The sequence below is a fragment of the Panthera pardus genome, unplaced genomic scaffold, assembly GCF_024362965.1.
Source record: "Panthera pardus isolate Hobbes unplaced genomic scaffold, ASM2436296v1 HiC_scaffold_13, whole genome shotgun sequence".
Lineage (NCBI taxonomy): Eukaryota > Metazoa > Chordata > Mammalia > Carnivora > Felidae > Panthera > Panthera pardus.
In genome coordinates, this window is record NW_026526688.1 from 125,750,564 (window position 1) to 125,771,591 (window position 21,028).

General features: G+C 44.8%; 1 protein-coding gene across 2 annotated transcripts in view; it reads left to right on the forward strand.

The window, feature by feature from the left end:
• UNC5C (unc-5 netrin receptor C) overlaps positions 1–21,028 on the forward strand; it is a 359,471-nt gene that overhangs the window by 329,356 nt on the left and 9,087 nt on the right. For both annotated transcript variants that reach the window (XM_019463841.2, XM_019463843.2), the window contains 2 exons: positions 13,783–13,932; positions 16,168–16,332. In XM_019463841.2, coding sequence (XP_019319386.1) covers positions 13,783–13,932; positions 16,168–16,332 — 315 coding nt within the window. The remainder of the gene's footprint in view (positions 1–13,782; positions 13,933–16,167; positions 16,333–21,028) is intronic.

Genomic DNA, 21,028 nt, shown 5'->3' on the forward strand with positions numbered 1-21,028 from the left:
TCACCAGCATAGTGGGAAAAAATACAAACTTTCTAGGTGAAGGGAACAGCACGAAGAAACACAGGACAGTAAATACAGGTTCCATACTAGCATATTATTTCCAGTAAGCCTCAAATGACAGGTAAGAGTTTTATTGAGATGGACTTCAACTTCCAGAGAGAGGAGTTGCGATTCAGTGTCTTGAGTTATTGGAGAGGAAGTGGAGAGATTGAAACCAACAAAAGACATGATCAGAAATATATGTTAGAAATATTAGTGCAAAGGGTCACCTGGACGGCTCAGTCCATTTAGCATCTAACTCTTGATTTCCACTCTGGTCATGATCTCACCAACCATGAGATCGAGCCCCAAGTCAGGCTCTGTGATGACAGTGTGGAGCCTACTAACGATTCTCTGTCTCTCCCCTTCCTTCCCCCACTGTCCCTCTCTCACTCTCTCTCTCAAAATAGATAAATAAAACTTAAAAAAAAAAAAAAGAAATATTAGTCTGACATCCGCAGAAAGATAGAGTCAAGAAGAAAAGCATGGTAGATCTGGGCTGATAGCAGAAGAGTGAGGAGAGGGGAACAGGTGTGGAAGGTCCTGTTCAAGTAACTCCTGTCGGACCTGGTGACCAGCAATGAATGGAGCAGAAGATCCAGTCTGCCTCTCAGTAATAGTAACACACCTAGGGGGCAGGTAGCTTTGGGGTGTGGCTCTGGTGACTTTACTTTTGGAATATTGAGTTAGAGGTATGAATTAGACATCAGGACAAAGATGCCCAAGGGACAGTTAGAAATGTGTGTGTGACTCTCTGGACAGAGAGCAGATCCTGAAGTAGAGACTCAGGAACCGACTCTACAATACTCATATTTGTCATCCCTGTGATCAGGGAGACTATCAAGGGAGAGCAGAGAGATACGTTAAACGACATTGTTAAAAATAACACGCATTACTGACAACTTCCTATGTGCTGGGCATGGTTCTAAATGTTTATTAACTCATTTAATCTTCACAACAACCCTGTATGATACCATTAACCCCATTTTTTCAGACGTTCAATTGAGGGCACAGAAAAATTAAGCGATTTGCTCTAGGTCACACAGCTGTTGAGTGGAGAGAGCAGGCTTCACACCTGAGCAGGGAACTGCAGTCTAGGCTTCGCCCCTAATGTGGGTTGTTGGAGGAGCCACACCCTAGAAGACAGAGACCAAGGGGAGCCCTGCCATTGCCGGGGGTGAGGAAGGGAAGCCAGCAGAGGAGCTATTGAAGGATGAGCACCCAGGGGAGGAAAAGGAGAAGTGGGAGAAAATGTGTCAAGGAAAAAACCAGGGGAAGAATTTTTGTTGTTGTTGAAATTTCAAAGTATTTCCTTCTGGAGTTTCCATCCAGAAAGTAGTTCTGGGTCATGAAACCTGAGTGTTGCAGGTTGGGTCCATGGAGGGGATGAGACACGGGATATGTTTTTGATGGCTGACCTTGTAGGAGTTTCTGATGCTGAATAAATGATGTGAACATGCAGCTGTAGTGTGAAACTTATGGTTCTTTTATATTCCTTGCAGATGTGATACTTCTGACGCACTGTCAGGGTGGAAATCATCCTAGGCTTAAATTCTTTCACGGGGAAAACTATTTGTAGGGAGCCATGGGATCTGATTAAGGCCCGTCTTGTAACAATTCTCGGAAAAACCATTGTCAAAAGCATGCCATAGAAGATCTACATCATACTTGAAATGTTTGATACACATATTTTATATTCATACACATAGTTCTTATACTTAGGACCTTTCTTGACCTTTCTTCCCAACAGAAACATGCAAATCCATGCCAAAAAAGTAATAATTCAGTAAAACTATTTTAATTGTTTTAATTAGTGGAAAGAGATGCAAATGGTCAACACTGAGAAAGATTGACAAACAGGATTAAGCAGTAAAAACAACACCAAGAGCAGTTTGAATCATGGTCAGTGCTTTCCAAATAGACATTTACGAATTCTCAGTAGCTGGGGATCCAGCACTTAGCCTGAAACAAATATGAATAATGGATAAGGCTTTCTTGCACCTCATGGCCTTTTAATAATGCAGAAATACCAAAATCCTAGTTATAGGTAAAGGGTCTATCCAACATACTGAAGAGACAATTAGTTCAGTCCCAGCAACACTGCCTAACACCCACGCTTGAATTGGAACCTTGGGGCTCATTTTCAGAAAGGCCCTTTGTTACCTGAATTCTGCCTTCTTGGCACCCTGCCTGCTGGTGTTCCCCAGCAGTCTCTGCCCTCTCCCTGCTTCTGTAACCATTGTTGCCCATAAATACTCTCTTCTGCATCGCCCTTTCCAAACACCTCCTCCTGCTGCTGGCCCACCTGCTCCCCACTCACACCCTTCCTAAGTCAGTAGTTCTGCATCCCACATATATAGGAATCAGTTGGGGAGCTTTAAAAAAAGACTTGCTCCAGGGGTGCCTGGTGGTTCAGTTGGTTAAGCGTCCGACTCTTGATTTGGGCTCAGGTTATGATCTCATGATTTGTGAGCCCCACATCAGGCTCCATCCTGGCAGTGCGGAGCCTGCTTGGGATACTCTCTGTCCCTCTCTCTCTGCCCCTCCAGTGCTCGCTCTCTCTCTCGAAATAAATAAACTTAAAAAAAAAAAAAAAAGACTCACTCTGGGGTCCCAACCCAAAGGCTCTGATCTAATTGGTCTGGGTATTGGGGTTTTTCTTTCAACACTCCCTGGGTTATTCTGTTGTGCAGCCAAGATTAAGAACTATTATCCTAAACACTTCCATGGATCCTTTTGGAACTTTAATCCTCCTAAGAACAAACTCTCCTACACCCTTTGAATCATCCTCTCCACTCTTCCTTCACCTACTCACATTAAGGGCAACTGGATCTTCCCCATCACATGGCATCCCTCATAATCTCCATGGTGAAGACCACACCCTCTAAGTAACCACAAGGCATAAAGGAAGAGTTCCAGTACTTCTCCTGCCCCATGATCACTTCTGGGGCATTGTTCTGCTCGTAGGGTTGACTTTTTCTACTGTTATTCTCATTCTGTTACTCTGTTACTCATGACCTATTTCCGTTCCTTAGCCCCCAATCTCCTGGTACCTATCTCCAGCCTAGCAGTACCTGCCTCATGGTCTTTCTTCCCACTCATTTTATTCCTATCAATCTCTCAGATTCAAAGTCACCACGAATCAGTTTTTTGCCCAAAGTTATTCTGGTAACCTTGACATCATCCCACATTATCTGTCCGCCTGTTTAGGCATGCTGTGGATTTTACCCTCATTAACATCTCCACCTGCCAAGATCCCCACCTGCGAAGCTCCATGTTTCTGACCACAATATCTGACCTTCCATCTCTCAAACACAAAGGGCATGCAGGCCACCTTTGGTTCTTAAGGAAGACCTCCCTCAAACTCCTCTGGTGGCCTGGTTCACAGACCCTCCTCTATTCTTACCCAGATCTCCAGGGAACTCACCTCCACTCTAAATCTCTTGCCAACTGGAGCTACAGTAGATTTTTCTGATTCCACAGCTAAAGATGACTGCCCCTGAACAAGCCCTCCCGTTCTCCCTCCAGGTTGTTGAGTTGCTCTGAAAATGATAGATTTCTGCTTGAGTCTCTGCTACTCTCAAGATGGCTGCCCTAAGCTTTCCCTTTCTGCTAGTCCACACTCCTTTCATTTATCCCTTCTTGACTCACCACTTTTCACATAGCACTTCTTCCAAGTCTTCCCTGCTCTCTCCAAGTCCCTGATTATATGGCAACCCCTCCGTCCTTTGCAGTGACCCGACTCCTACTGCACCACTCAAGGGACACTCCCTTAGCTCCTGTCCTTTCCTCTTCAAACCTTTTATTTCAACCTCTCTTTATCCCATCTGGGTTCTGATGAAAAGGAGCTCTGCTTCCTTGTTTGTGCTTTAATCCAACTCCTCTACCCCCGTCCATCTCCAGCACAGCAAATGGTGCCCGAAAGTGGGTCTCCCCAGACTTGATATTTTCTTATAGCTACCACTGTGTGCTGGGGATTTCTCTTGAACGGCAGAAGCCCTCCCAGAATGTTGGACTGGGTCAGAGAGGGAGCTCAGCGGAGGACATTCTCAGGGGTTCAGAACTCTACAGTCTGGAGAGCTATTAGAGAAAACTGTAGCTGGATGTCTGGAAGTGAACATATCTAGAATATTAGTTCCCACTCTTTTATCATATGTGCTTATACTGTCTATGTGGATGGGGAGCAAAAAAAAAAAAAAAAAAAAAAGGAGACCACCACATCAGTCAGTCTCAAGCAACCCTGATGCATCCTTTCATGTCCCCACCTAGCTCTTTGAGTTCGGTAGCCTTGGTGACAATTTCCCTGAGTTTTGTTAAGCCCACAGCAGAAATGGTCACCTGAAGCTTAAAAGCTGTGTTTAACAATTCAGAAGCATTGCTGAGAATCAGGATGCTAGAGGTGAGTGCCAGAGTAAAAGTCAAGGCTACTGGGAGACAGGGGGTTCTTTCATGTACCTTTCAGGTGGATTTTTCTCCCGTGCAAGTGCTCAAAGGAACAGGGAGAGCAATGTGCAGGTTGAATTCATGTAGAGAGACAAAGATGCTATGAACTGTGAAAATGGCTTAGAGGCAATTCTGTGCCCACACAGAGAGGTCCCGTCTATTGTAAAGATTGAGTTGGGCCACAGATCAGTTTTTCTGTTTCCCTCCTCTTCATGTGATTAAAGTAATGATATTGGTGTTTTCCTCCCATTATTTACAAAGACTTAAATCCTCATATCAAAAGACCAGAAATTAGGGGCACCTGGGTGGCTTAGTCTGTTAAGCATCTGACTCTGGCTCAGGTCATGATCTCACGGTTTGTGGGTTCAAGCCCCATGTCAGGCTCTGTGCTGACAGCTCAGAGCCTAGAGCTGCTTCAGACTCTGTGCCTCCCTCTCTTTCTGCCCCTCCCCCATTTGCACTTTCTCTTTCTCAAATATAAATAAACATTAAAAATTTTTTCTTAAAAGACCAGAAAATAATAGAGAACAAGATGATATTTGGGTAAGTTTTAAAACACGGAGAAGTCCACAACTATGTGGAAATAAATCATTTCTGTCCCACTGTCCTGAATTACAATTCTGAAAATACAATTTCTGAGAGATTTATACTAAACCCTGAGATTCAGAACCTAAAAGAAGAGTTATTTGTATACATTATGGGCCACATATGATGTTTCTGGAATTTCTGACAAATGTATTTGACAAATGAATTTCTGACCAAAGATGTAAATTAACATAAGCCGCTCGCTTCATGTAGTCATTTGGCATAGACTCTTGGGATTTCTTCAGCTTTCACATACCCCGATTCGGGCTGCGGTCTAGTATAGAAACTCTGTGAACTCTCATATTATGTGGAAAAGAAGAGAAAATGAAAGAAATACTGAAAATGAAAGGAAGTAGGAAATCTAGTCAAGGGCTATGCAATACTCAGTATCTTGGGCTGCAGTTGGAGACACTATCCTGGAAAAGCTTTTGTTTTCATCCTGGAACCTGGTGCCTTCCACTGTCCTTCTGACGCCCCCTCCACTGCAACTGAGACCCCGCACAACCCAGAACACCTCAAGCCTGTCTCTTCTGGGCTTATGAAGGCTGGCCCTCTGTTGAATTGGCCCCATTAGCCTTCTCTTTTCTTTCGGTTCCCTCAAACAACCTCAAAACTAACATGACCCATGTTTATACTTTCAGGATGCTGGCCTATGCAATTAAATGAACATATTTGTACATGTAACACAAATATTAGATAATACCAGAAAATGTAATAAGGTTACAAATGTGTTTTCCTTTTTTCTTTTTTTTTTTTTTTCTTTCTGCTAAGTGTATGGAAGGAAATGTGGTGTGGTAGGGAAACTTGGGTGAGGCTGGCTAAGTCTCTTGGTTCTGCCCCTCCTCAGGTCTGTGGCTCTGGTCATTGAACTTGACCTCTTTAACAGTCATTTGCTGTACATCAGGCACCTTTACAAGATTCAAGGAGATCAAAGTTATTAAATTTCCTAGCACAAAACAGATATTTGATGATGTTCATTATCCCTAGATGGGCATCTGGATATAACGGTATTTTAAAGATAATGGCTCAGTGAAGATATTAAATCTAATAATGATGTAATTGTGGGGTGAGTTTCAGGTTTGTCATCAAGCTATTTGGCCAGCCATTAGGGACAGGGATCTTTTGGGTGAATCTAAATTTACTGAATCTTAATTACCTTCTCATGAGACTGGGCCCTGGCCCTATCATATATTTTGGAAATGACCTGCCACATTGAATTTATTTTTTGAGAAAGAGAAAGAAAAGAGAGAGAAGATGAAAGTCATTATAGGCAGTATAAAGGCCCCCAAAGATACCTGTACACAATATTCAGAACCTATAAATATGTTACCTTACATGGCTAAAGGGACGTCACAAATATGATTAAGGGTATGAACTTCAAGATGAAGAGATTATCCTGGATTTTCTGGGTGGGTCTAATCTAATTACATGGTGCTTAAAAGTGGGGAACTTCAGGGGGCACCTGAATGAATGGCTTGGTCAGTTGAGTGTCCGACTTCGACTCAGGTCATGATCTCAAGATTTGTGAGTTAGGTTTGTGAGTTTGAGCCCAGCTGGGCTTGCCGCTCTCAGCACAGAGCCTGCTTAGGATCTTTTGTTTCCATCTCTCTGCCCCTCCCCCACTCGTGCTCTCTCTCCCTCAAAAAATAATAAACCATTAAAATTTTTTAAATGGTTTATTTATTATTGACAGAGAGAGAGAGAGACGGAGCATGAACAAGGGAGGGGCAGAATTCACACAGAATTCACACAGAATGTGAAGCAGGCTCCAAGCTCTGAGTTGTCAGCACAGAGCTTGACATGGGACTTGGACCCACCAACCGTGAGATCATGACCTGAGCCCAAGTAAGATGCCTACCGACTGAGACACCCAGGTGCTCCAATAAATAAAATATTTAAAAAAAAAAAATTTTTTTTAAAGTGGAAAACTTCTCTCAGCTACAGTTGAAGGGAACTATAACCATGAAGGAGAGACCAGAGAAATGTTCCAGTGGTGACTTTGAAGATGGAGGAAGAGGATCCTGAGCCCAAGAATGTAGTCAGTCTCTGGAAGGTAGAAAAGACAAAAAAGCAAATTCTCCCCTAGCGCTTCCAAAAAGGAAGGCAGCCTTACCAACACCTTGACTTTTTAGCTCAGTGGGTCTGGTGGTCAGACTTTGGATCTACACAACTGTAAAGTAATAAATGTGCGTTGTTTAGAGTCATTTAGGTTTATGGTAATTTCTTACTACAAAAATAAGAACTAATGTAGAAATCAAAGAATAACATGTTCAGTGGTGCAAAGGAATACAAGATGACTTCAGAAGCTCTAGAACAACCTAAAAAGTTCTATTGCTAATTACGGAGATGTGAGAGATCACCTTTTCCTTAGAAGTACGCCCAGAGGTGGACAAGGGACACCATCACTTCCTCGAGTGCCACACTCTGGCGTTTTGCTTTAAAAGTGTCACAAGGTGCCCTGACTGGGCAGGCTGGAAGTGGCAGCTCAGACCAAGCGTCCGTGGCAGCGGCAGCTGCGGGAGCAGCAAGCAGAGCCCTGAAAACCAAGTGACTTGACGGGAAATGTTTGCACATGGTCATGGGAGTCCAGCCTCGTTATTATGAGGGATGAAGTACGGCAGACAAACTCAGTGGGAGGAGCGCAGCACCCTGGTGTGAGCGCAGGAAGAATAGGTGGTAAAGTGAGGCGGTGGTGACCCGAGCAGGTGGGAGAGGTGGCCGACACTTGGATGTGCCCCACTGGGCTCCGCAGCCAGAGGCCCGCAGGCCAGAGGAGCAGTCAGCACGTGGGAACAGAGAGCAGCTTGGCCGAAAAGCTGGCAGGGCACAGCAGAGAAGGACAGCCGCTCTCTGTGGCCTCTGCCTGGGAAGCACGCAGGCCCACAGCTGTGGGGGCGACCGTGGAGAAAGCCTCAGTAGCAAAAAGAGGAATTTCTCATCCCCGATGACAAGGGCAGGTCTTCACAAAGAATTCAAGAATTAACAGGAGCAAGGCAGGTTCCACGAAGTCTGAACGGAGATGTGATTTTTTTCTCAAACACAAGCCAGCACGACCCTTGAGGGTTGGTCTTCTGAGGTTTAGCGCATGGGCAGGCTGCAGGTCTGCTGGGTTTGGGCCTCGAGACCCCTGGCCCACGCGGTGCAAACGTGGTGAAGGCGGGGCACGGGTCTTGAACTGCACAACACAGTCTCCAGTGCTTGGTCGGGTGCTGGGGACAGAACGTGGAGTGCGGGTCCCTGTCTGCAGAGTGGCACGGCCAACCGGGGCTGAAAACCTGGGGAGTAGAAGGCTCACGTGCTCGGGTTCCCAGCGCCGCTGTCCCCGGGCTTCCTCCGCAGCACTAAGCACAGCCAATTCAAGGCTTTCTGTTTCCAAGAGTAAAGAGTGCACAGACAAATCACAGCCCCACAATACAGAGAACAAAGCCAGACAACATAAAACAAAGCCTTGATTTAACCTCCTTCCAACCTTCTTTCTTCCAGAAGAAATGTTAATGCGTTATAGGAGCTTCGAGTTTAATCACTTGCTTCCTCCGTTCTCTAGCTGATAAGATTTCTGATAAGAAAAGGAAAGGAGGGCCAGGAGGGCAAGGTGGGAAAACAGAGAGGGGTGGGGGAGCTAATGGCTAATGGCACTTCTTGAGGAACTGGAAGCTAAAACAAGTGTCTCCAACAAAGGAGGGGGTATGGATGGTTGGGAGCCTTGGGGAGAGAAGAGGCAGGTTTCTGAGTGAGAGGAGGGTGAGCACAGAGTGTGGGGAGCAGAGCCAGGGCCCCAGCACTGCACACAGTTCCTGGCAAAAAGTCCCCTCGGGCAGAGACTTCTCACATTCTTAAACAAGTGCTTCAAGTATCTCCAGTGCCAGCAGCTCTGTCGCCTGGGGGCTCTCCTGTGAGCTCCTTGAGAGACTGACACTCAAGTGGCCTGGAGGCAGATGTGGTCTAGCCCCAGCAATAATGCCGCACAAAAAATTCTGGGGTTAGGAAAACCAGAGTGTGGGAGCTGTAAGGCTCCTTCCACTCCCCTTGCCCAGTGAGGCCTTAATGAGAGCCGATCCTCAAGGCTAAGAGCCTGGGAGAGCTCTGGGTACAGGCCAGAGATGCTCCCTTTGTACGTAGGCACAGGCCTTTAAAACAGCTTAGATTTATTGTGGCTCTTAAGTGGCCCAGGCTAATAGCTTGGCATGGATAATGTCTTGGTTTAATTGGTTATTGTGCAAGCCGCTTGTTTCTACTGTGGAATCTCGTGTCCCTGCCTTTCGAGCGATCCCTCACGGGCCCCCTGAATCAATAGAGCCCTCACTCAGGGCCACTGAAGAGCCTGCGCTGGGCAGCCACGGAGCTGAGGAAGCAGCCATGCTGCAGGACTGCTCAGATCTCGGTGGGCACGGACTCACACGCACAGGGGCCTGCTCCTGGTGCCTTTACGACTGGGGTCTTGCGTGTGTTCCCGCAGAGAGATGGGCTAGAGACACCTCTGCCAATAACTGACTCCTGAGAGAGTCTTTTCAAGTTGCAGGGTGGAGACAGAAGTGACAAAGAAGTCAGAAAGTGACCTCTTCTCTTAGAAGCAGAGCAAGCTCATTAGAGCAACAGGTGGTCACCCAGGGCCAAAATAAGGCCCCGAGGTGGGGTGCTGCTAAGAGGGGGGGACGACCTTTGCAAAAGAAGATGACATTTAGATCTCTGAGAGCAAAGAGCCTAGATGATCCTAATTCCTAGTATGGCATTTCTTTCCAAGGTCACTGTATTTTTCTTAAGTCTAACTAAATCTTTTGACCTTAAATATATTTTGTTCTTCCTCTCTTTTAAGGTGGGTGAAATACCCTAACCTGTGATCCAAAGGCAACCTGTGGTCCAAATACCCTAACCTGTGATCCAGTCTGGAAGCTGTCTTAGAGCTAAGCAACAGCCATTTGGGTTACACAATTACATAGCAGTCTCCCCGCCGTGAGTGGTATAAGGCAGGGTCGGGGACTGGCTCATCTGTGTGCCCCAGAGCCTGACATGCTTCCCAGCAGGGCATGTGTGTTTGACTGATGTTGAATGAATGCTCTCAGGAAGATTAAGGAGAGGAAAGCATTTAACTCTAAAGCTATATCTTATTGATTCGTACATTTGTTATTTTTATGTCATCTTACTTATGTGTATCATATATATAACAAAATGATTTCATGCAGAAGGAATACAGAAAATCAAGCTTTTTGAAATACAAGTTACAGCATATTTTTAACTGCGATCTGCTAAGTCATACATCTGAAATTATAACACTTAAGACCTTAACAATAGGAACACAAGCCTGACCATTGTATCAAGTGGGCTTGCTTCTTCTCCCTCTGATACAAAATTTATGTAGTTGACCCTTGAACAATATGAGAGCAATGGGCAACAACCCCCGTGCAACTGAAAATCTGCATATAACTTTTGACTCCCTCGAAAGTTAACTACTGTTGACTGGAAACCTTACCAGTAACGTGAATGGCGATTAACACATATTTTGTATGTTATATGCTTTCCATACTGTATTCTTACAATAAAGTGAGCTAGAGAAAAGAAAATGTTATTAAGAAAATCATAAGAGAAAATACATTTACAGTACTGTTCATCATTTGTCCCCCCAAAAATTGGTAAGAGAACACCTGAAGTTCAAATCTGTGTTGCTCAAGGGTCAGCTGTATATGGGATTTGCTCTATGTGTTAAGTCATCTCTGACTCATGTAGTTGTAGATGATTTTAGTTTCCAAAGACTTGTTTTATTTATTGAATACAATATCTTTAATTCACATTTTAATATTTTCAATTTGTGCTTTGGTTCTTGAGTCTTCTCCTTTATTTTGTTATGTTTCCTTGAAGTCAAACATGCTGAGTGTGATATCAGTTGCTACGTTTCAGGGAACATTAAATTTAAGGTTGGTAAGGATATTCCTTACTGAATCATTTATTCCAGGGCCAATTTCTCCCAGAGGTAGCAGTGAAGAGCCAGCGGTCTCTTGTCAGAGAGGCCTCTGCTTTAAGCATGAGTACATTGCGATGGGTAGTTTATCTTTCACCAGGGTTCATGCCGAATCAAAGAGGGCAAAAAAGTTAGGTTCCTCACAGAGAGGTCAGCAGCTTTGTTTGTATCAGAGAGCTTAAGAATGTAGAGATGTGTTCTTTGGCTCTGTTATCTTTAAAATGGCATTTTACTTGGTACTTTCTCTCAAAAAAGAAGAAGAAGAAGAGGAAGGAGGAGGAGGGGGAAAGGCTCAAGCCAGCCCAGTCTTTTCCCACTAGTGAGAACGCTAAACATGACTTTTGAGGTCAAGGCCAAAGAAACCAAGGACTGAGCCTTATTCTTGGGCTGACTCCAACCCAGACTTTGCATTCAAATGTGGTATTAGATTTCTTGACTCCAAGGTCATGGCCAATAGGCAGTTGAGGTTTTTTTCAATGGTCCTCCCCGCCAAGAAAACTGATAATGTTCTCCATATCCTCTGGCAATCTATGTTGATTGTAGGAATGGGGTGTGGATTATACATTGTTGGGTACAATTTCCTCCCAGAATACAATGCATCTTCTTTTAGACATCCCAGGGAGATAATTTGGACATAATGAAGATCTATAGTAATCAGATAATTACTATCGATTGCTCTTTAGACGTCTTGATGAGGTAATTAGGGTGTACTGGAAAGAAGCTAGAACTGATTGATTGGCATGACTGTAATCTCAAAGATTTCTAATTATGTTTCTTTTCTTCTAACGGCTTATAAACAAACATCATTTTAGCTTTAGAATTTGTCAGGTGCCAGGTTCACTGGGAACATCAGCTTTCCCTATTATGCTAACTAGACACCGAACATGATCAACATAAGCTCATTATGCCTTGCTGCCGAAGCAGAAGAAACTGCAATTAACCCTCACTTTTCTCATTCGTCTTCATTTCCACATGGCCAGATTCTTGTGGAGGAATGGAGGGTGAAGTGTTCCACGAGGAACGTGTGTGCAGTGCTGGGTTGGGTAGGTTGGTGTGGCTCAGTGGGGACCCTCGGAGCCCGCCGAGCTGTGGGTGCAGCAGAACCAGGGCACAACATATGTGTCCTGGTAGAAGTTTGACCGGTTGAGAGTTGGCCGACTGCTCAGACTCCTGTCACAAGTAATAGCTACTCATCAGTCAGCAAGGTGGAATACTCTAAATGTAAATATTCTGAAGCAGCTGGACCATGCTCATCTCTCTGTCAACGTGCTGTTGCCTCTTCTCTTCCATTAAACACTAATTAGAGGAACCCATGTCTGAGACCATTTTCCACATGATCCTAGTATTTCCTACATCTTAGAGGACCTTTCAGCAGCTTGCATTGTTCAGAATAGTGGCCTGGCTCAAAGATGATGGATGCCAAGAACCACGAAGAAGCAGCTAGAAATGAGCTATTTACAGCTAATCAATGATGTTGGTAAGCTCTGCACTTATGGGGCTCCATGTGCATGGGTTAGAATTCATTCAACAAATGCAACGTGGATGTATTTCCGGGCAATCTGGTTCCCATCCTCACAATTTTCCACTGTGACCCATCTGTGCTCGGTACCCCCGGTAGGTGCCTGATAGGTGCGCGTAGAAGGACCTGAATGAGCGCCTGTGTTCTTGAACCCCATGCTTTCAACTGAAATGTCACCAAAAAAATAAGTTAGTGGTTTGCATTTATATTTTTATAAAATCCATTATTTTCCTGAACGCTGAAAAAAAGGAAGGAAGAAAGAAAGATCACAAATTGCCTACATATGTGTGTCACTAAAACTTTTAAAGCGTGAGAGAAGCAAAGTACACAGGATGGTTCCAACCACAGAGACTCAGGATATTTTGTTCATTGGTAACTTATGGTTTGCTGCTGTTTGGATAATTGCAGCTGTACTTGGAAATGCTTCGTTAACTCCCATTAGCTTGTTTGAGGAATGGAAGTAGATTTAGAATTTGTCTTCATGTTACATCTTTATAGCATAAGTAAAGTTACATAGCAAATTTTTTGATCAGCCGTGGTTCTTGAAAGATGAGGCAATTGTTTTTCAACTTTGAGTAACTCTTTAGTTCAATATTCGGTGCTGACAGACTTTCCTAATTTGTATTAGTATATTTTCCTCTAATAGGACATATAATGAGTATATATATTTTTGATGATCAAGAAGTGTGCAATGGATAATTTTAAGCAAAAAATGTTATTATTTCTGTACGTAAAGAAACTATAAAAAGTTGAAAAAATGCCCAAAATGAATTCCAGGTCTTTACTTGTTGGCTGGTTTTACCAGGTCCAAGACATGGGTTTGTTTTCTAGGGGGTTGCCCTTTGCCCTAAAAGTTTATTGAAAATCTCCTTACTTCAACTGTTTATCTATATTCCTACCTCTTTTTTTCTTTCATTTGGAGTTCTTCCCATTTGGGGCTCTGATTGTTGTTTTCCAGGATTTGATTAAATCTTCCACTCATCCATTGGGAAATGCAGCCTGTACTGAATTTGCTTCACAGCATATGATGTAGATTGTTGATGGTCAGGTGGATCCAGTCACATACAAACTGGCAGGGGCTTCAATTGGAGGGTCTCCAGGCTGCAGAAGAGGGAGTCTGTACCAGTTGGTTGTGGTGTGGGGGCGGCCCGGTGAGGAAACATTACGCATTTGATGAGACGGCCGGCCAGCAGAAGACATACGATTCAGTAATTTGCTTTTGACTTTGGGCATGTCATTGTAGGAGGTATTGCAGCTTGAGAGACAGATGGGAGGACAGCTCCTAGAAGAACCTAAGGCTCTTCATTTTAAAGGCAGCACCCACAACCTGCGCCTGTCGATTCACGATATCACCCATTCCCTCTGGAAAAGCAAATTGCTGGCAAAATATCAGGTAAGGTTCCCAGGCTGAACCAAAGGACTGGAGACAGCTCCAAGAAAGAAGCCTAGGGGTGCCTGGGTGGCTCAGTTGGTTGTGTCTGACTCTTGGTTTTGGTTCAGGTCATGATCTCATGGTTCATGAGTTCAAGCCCGCATTGGGCTCAGTGCTGACAGTGCTGAGCCTGCTTGGGGTTCGTTCTCTCCCTCTCTCTCTCTCCCTTCCTCTGTCTCTCAAAAATACATAAGTAAACATTTTTAAAAAAGGAAAAAGGTCTAAAGTTATTTAGAAATCAGATATTACTCTCCTTGAAATTAATCCTGCATCGGTAGTTGTTTCTCTAAAATGGTGTTGAGTTTAGGATTTTTGAAAAATATTATAGAATATTTGAAAGAATTCTTTTCATATTTCTCCTTCAAATAATTGTACTGTTATTGTTTTATTTTTAGTAAAAAGGACTTCCAAGTCCATCATTTCAATTCATTTTCAGAATAAATGCTAATATCGAATTGACCAGAACAGCCTCAAAAATGCCTTCATAAGGAAAACCAGAAGAACCGTGTTATCACATGTGACACAAATTAGGCCTCAGCCTTGCTAGGAAAATACATTTACATTGAAAACTTGGAAGGAACACCAATTTGGAAGTGGAAATAGCACCTGAAAATAAAATGTGGTCAGGATTTTATTAAATAAGAGCATAAAAATACTGGTCCAAAATCTCACTGCATGGATACATGGGGAAAGCAGAGGCCTCTCCAAGGGTTGTTCATTGCCCCCCTACCCCCACATCTCTGAGCCCGAGCTCCCAGGAGGCTGTGCAACGCAATCTCTAGCCTCATACCCAGTCCCAGGAGATGCAGGCACACTTGGATAATCTGTGAATCCGTGTCTACATGCACGCAAATCCAATCCCACACCCCAGCACTGCAGCTAAGCTGGGTGTGACTTCCTGATATAAGTCAGTGAACATACTAAGAGTGAAGGGAAGGTTTCTAGTTCATTCTTAGTCTCATATATCTAGTACTTAAATATAAACTGTGGGAAACAAACTTCTTAGCTTGCCAACAGTCTGAAGCTTTCATAAGGGGTGCATACCAGGCCCTTCTGTATAACTCAGCACTTGGTAGAGGGATCAGGCTTTTGACTTTCTCATTAAATATCTTCCTTTGCTTTCTTCTCTCTCTTATTTTGCAACTGCCATAAAACCCCAGAAATATTTCCCTTTTATGACCTGTATCCTTTGTGCAATCATAATGGAAAATACTATTTTAATAATAATGATAATCTGCTATTAGTTCAAGCTAAGCCTTGAACTGGCTGAATTTGTAACATCTTCCAGACACTCCTGCACTTTGGTTTATCTCATTCAACCCCAGTAGGTCTATGATTACGCTACTCTTTCGCTTACCTTTTCACAGATAAGGAAACTGAGGCACGGAAAGATTATCTCACCCCACGTCACCAAATAGGCAAGGGGAGAGTGTTCGCATTTGTACTGAATTTGGCTCCAGAGCCTTAGTTCTTAACCACCATTGTTCTCCCCCCACCCCCACCCCACCTTTTTTTTTTTTTTTTTTTAAACATATCAACCTTTTCTTTCCTTTATGGGAACAAGATTCTAGGATGGGCTCTTTAAGGTGGTCTAGAATTTTAGAAAATTTATGTCTGTTAGAGGCTTGGCGCTTTTTAGGCCAAGGATTTTCTGTGGCAGCTAATCGGCAGCCCACAGTTTCCCACTTGCAGTGAGTTCTGACTTTCCCCCTGTCCTGTGCAGAGGGGGCATATAGGCATGAAAGCGAACTAGATCAGTGGTTTACCCTTTAGACTTTCTTTGCTTTTCTCCAGAATACCACGGCAGGGATTCCTTTTAATGAGCAATGACTGGAGTGTGTAGGTTTTATTTTGGGAATTGCTAAACTTTTGAAAAATCACTTACAATGGCTTCTTTTGTAAATGACAGAGAAGTGCAGACTGGTTAGGTAAATGGATTCTGGAGGCTGACCCCCTGGGTTCATATCTCAACTCTGCCACTTACTAGCTGTGGGATTGGAGGGTGGTAGATTTAACATCTCTGGGCCTCAGTTTTTTCATCTGAAAAGCGGGTTGGAGTGTCCCTACCCCTAAGCCTGTTGTGAGGGTGAAATAAGGTCACTTGTAATCCTGAGAAAAGGACTTGGCCATGCAGTGTCTGAGAGTCGCTTTTGGTATTAGCCCCTCATTGGTGGTTAACGTTTGTATACCCTTTAGGAAATTCCTTTTTATCATATATGGAGTGGGTCTCAAAGAAACCTCCACTGCACTTTCACCTTGGAAAGATTCAGCCTGAACACAGTGGAACTGGTTTGCAAACTCTGCGTGCGACAGGTGGAAGGAGAAGGGCAGATCTTCCAGCTAAACTGCACCGTGTCAGAGGTAAGAAGCTCTTTCTTGGCTGCCTCTGAAATCAGGGGAAAGAACGACCTTGGGAGGGAGAGGGGGTGTGGAGGATAAAGGTATCTCAGCATAGGCCATGTGGGAAGTCCTGAGAAGCTTCCTGTAGGTCCTATTTATTAATAGAATACTATTTTTAATGAACACAGGGAGCCAGATATATAAAAGAATATAATAGGAAATCCTTTTGGAGGAAGAAGGCTTTTATATTTAGTGACATGCATTTAAGGATCGTGTTCTAACTTTTTACAACAGATCTGAATTTCAAGTGTAAGGTTTAATTTAAGCAGCGTGTACACGGAGTAACTTTTCCCAGAGCGTCCCCTCGGAGCGCCATACTCTCCCCGTCCTCCTTTTGAACAGTAGAAACCCTGCACCCTGGAGGAACAAAGGAAAAGGAATCAGGCAAATGGTCAGAAGGCAACATTTCCTGGGGCCTCGAGGAGCCCAGCTCCGCGCTGCTTGCTGAACCACAAAGCGCAGGACTGTCGTATTTTTAAAACTACAGCGGGACGGCCTGTGATTTAAAAGACGGCTTCTCCCTCGCGGTGTCACGCGCGGTGACGAATGAAATGTGGCCCTGCGCCGTGTGGCGCGCTCCATGTTGCATTTGAGGGCTGTCTTCCATAGCAAACCAAGGAGGGGGGAGCCCGTCCGCTCCGGGATGCTCCAGCCTCCTTTCCCACAGCCTGCCCGGCCTCGGCCATCACTTCCTGCTGTAGTTTCGGGAGACTTTTGACTCATAAACAACTTTAGTCACAGACCCCGGTGACATTCATAAGGAATGATCTCGGTGTCAGGGCGCCATGGCAACCGCCCGGCCCTCCGGTGCGCAGGCCCGATCTCCCAGGCACACAGCACCACCCCTGCTGGCTCCGGAGGGTGTTTTCACTTTCTGGGCCCAGCGGGTCTGCAGAGTTCAATAACCGCCCAGCTCCAGGGACAACAAAGGCCGCGGAATTTGGGAGGGGGGCGAGGAGGTCTGCTCCTTTGATGCCTGCTTTCAGTTCAGTGCGAACGTTCGCGGCCTGATGAAAAGCTGGACGAGGCGCGGCCGCCAGTGAAAGAGAGCTGTTGGTGCGCCCCTCCCCCAGGGCCGCCAGCCCCACGCTGGGAAAAGAGTTTTGAATAGTGTAAGCCCAACTTAAGGACTTCCCTTGTCGTGCCAACGTAGAGGAAAGGTGATTTCTTTTGCAACTTGGTGGCGGTCAGCTCAGAGAGGCCATCCCTTCTGTGGCCTCGGAGGCCTTTGCCCGCGCGTGACCACAAGCTCACATAACCAAGGGAGGGTCAGAAATGACTGGAGTCAGATGACTTTGGGTATTATGGGGTACTCTGCTGCTTTTACTTCTGGGTCACTGAGTCCCACCGCTGTGGTTAGCATTTGAATGCGGGTGCATGCGGCCCACAGAGGGGGACAGACGCGTGGGGCTGGGTACTGATGTTGAGGAGCAAGGCTCGGCTCTGAACAATTGATCTGGAGAGCCCTGAGCCCCCTATCTTCATCAAAAGCTCCAAGTAGGGGTACACTGTGACTGACAAACCGTAACCAAACAGAGAAAAGGCGCCATTTGTGGTGCCTTTCTCCCGCACAGCGCTCCTTCCTAGGGTCACACAGCTAGCTGGCAGGTGGGCTGGGGTTGCAGTTCCAAAGTGCTATCTTCCAAGAATGAGCTGACTTGCCAGGAATGTGCTGCCCCCGCCCCCCAGCCACCCACCACTCAAGGCAGTCACCAGCAGTCATTTATAAAGCCATAGCCCTTGGCCTCTCTAGTCAGGAAGGACCTGTTGCCCCCCAGGGAGACCAGGCTGTGCTTGACATAGACCATGGTGATGTCAAGAGCCAGACAGTTGTTCTTCACTGGGTGCTTTGGCCAGAGATTCCTGAAGGAGAGACAAAGCCTTTAGTCTCACAGAGATGGGGTTTAATAATGAAAATGTCTGAAAGAGTAAAAGTATGGGCATGAATGCATGCCCAAATGTAAGTAATTAAAGGTTTTACTTTTTTTTTTTTTTTTTTTTAAGAGGGATATGGGCAGAGTAAGAACAGGGAAGCTATTCATCAACACCAGAGGAAAAAGTAGTGTAGAGAAGAGAGGGAAATTTAAAGGCTCTTCAGACCTTCCATTTAGTTGTAACTATATGCAAAGACCTCTGGTAGGAAATTCCCAAATGGACAGTTCCATGGGGATATGGGCCATTACTTAACCCCTCTTGCCTCAGTTTCCTCCTGTGTAAATTGATATAATAATAGCATGAAGTTTTGGGTCTGTTGTGAGAATGGAACGAGTGAATGGTAGTAAGTGCACTGAACAGAACTTGGCTTACAGCACATGTTCAGTTGATGTTCACCATTACTGCTCCCACCGATGCTATTAGGATCACTGAATTCTTGAGTAAACTCTGCCTCTGCAAGCTGTGGCATCTGTCATCAAATTAAACTTTAGATTCCCTTTTTATCAAAATAATAAAATAAAACCTCTGCCAGCCACTGTAAAAAGAAATGAATGGAAAATAAATCTCAATAAGTAAATAAATAAATATTAGTCCTCAGGGTAAAGGAGATAGCTTTTATTCCCAGGCTGGTTTTTCATACCTTGCTTTAGTTCATAGCTTTCAACCCTGAAAAAGGTAGAACTTGAGGAGGCAGTATTAGTCAATTGTTTTACTAACAGATTTCCAGATAATAATAACAGTTATAATTTCCTACATTTGCTAGAATAATCTTTGTGTACATCAGTCTGCTGTACTCATCTCATGCACTTACTCTTCAGTTTTCTAGAACCCGTTTAAACAATCATTAGGAAAATCTAGTTGCTGTTGTTTTGTTTTGTTTTAAGAAAGAGAGGGCACAAATGGGGGAGGGGGCAGAGGGAGAGAGAGTATGTCAAGCAGGCTCCATGCTCAGTGTGGAGCCCGACACGGGGCTCAATCCCACGCCCCTGGGATTGTGACCTGGGCTGAAATCAAGAGCCGGATGCTCAACTGACTGAGCCAGCCAGGCACCCCAGGAAAACATTTTTTTTTTTAAGTGGCTTTAGGAAGAAGAGTCAGAGTATGGGAGTGGAACGTTATTTCCACCGCCCAGTACTGAAAATGTGTGCCGTCACCCACAGCAGCTGTTTGGCTAATGTTGAAAAATCGTATGTCTAACTAAGGGAATCATAACATCAGAGACAGATGGTACCAATATCATAAACGATTATTGTAATAAGCATTCCATAAGAGTAAACTCTACTCTTACCTGGAAGTAAAGGAAGAACTAATAACTGAAGTTACTAGAAGAAATGGAAACGGAAGTATAGATGTATATTTTTCTTTTACCTCCAAGGCTGGTGTCAGCCATCTGGTAAGAGATGCAAAAAAGTTGTGCCCTATTGGGCTAATTTCATCCATGCAGAAATAAATAGGCACAGCAGACAGGGCTGGTGACTCAGACTTGGAAGGCCCACATGAAGTGGTAACGGTTTTTACTCATCAGGAAAAGGTTGACAACAAGAATACATGAACAAACCCTCCCGAGAGGCATGCCTGCCTTTACCTGGCCTTTATTTCAGGATTTAACGGTGAGAAGAGCCGTATTATTAGCCACATTTACCTGGAAGGATGCATAACACACTACTCTGTGGGTTGGGCCTCTGTCGGGATCTCTGTGGGATGGGCCTTTATCCCCTTTCTGTACGAGGAAAAATGTTTTCTTTCATTTCACCAAATTTGAATTGAGGAGCATCTGTGTGCAGGGCACTGTGCTGAGTACCAGGGGGATTCTGAGGATGACAAAAATACCCTCATCTCCAAGAAATTTAAGAAATCAAAAGAAATAACACATAAATATGGCCAACCTGCCCAGAGCAGATGTGTGGACCGGGAAAGGTGCTGCAAGAGGTCCCAGGTTGGTGACTTTCGGTGGGTTTGTTCAGGGGAGGTACCCCAACATGTGTTTGGGTCCAGACTTTGAGGGATTTACCCAGCAAAGAGTAAGGGAAAGGGCAGAACTATCAGAGGTCCATCCTTTAAAAAGGCACTAGGAAGAGTGAGTGGTCCAGTCTGAGGAGAGTTTGAGTTCTGTCCAGGCAACATGAGACCGGGTCGGACTGTGAAGTGGTGGGAGAACGGGAGGATGGGGCCCCTACTGCATGTCAGGCCTGGACCCGTACTATGCAGGCATCACCCCTCAGGCCTCATACCACCCAAGGGGGCAGGTGGCACAGGTATCCCTCACTGCGGGACTCCATGTGGTAGGAGGAGCATTTAAGGCTTTTTAATAAGAAAGAAAAGGGAGAAACATCAGCGTGGAACTTTGGGAAGATTAGTCTGGCATAGACCACAGGTAATCAGTAAGGAGATGTGGCCAACAGCAAGCATACTCTCTGGGGAAGCAAGTCTGAGCTACACAAAGCATACTCCTTGTTGCTTCAGGCGCAAATTTAATCTTCACTGCCAACAAGGGATAGTCATACCTGGGGATATGCGGCATTTCCTTCTAGGCTCTGTTGTTACTGTCCAGGTAGGAAGCAAGCAGGATCTCAGCACGGGTGATGGCACTAAGCTGTGGAAATACCACGTGATTTCTCTTCCCCTCCACCTCCCAACCCATACATACATCATTTTTGCCTAATACGAGTGTTGAAGTCCTTTGGTTCAGAAATCCCCAACACAAATGCATTGATAAACACCA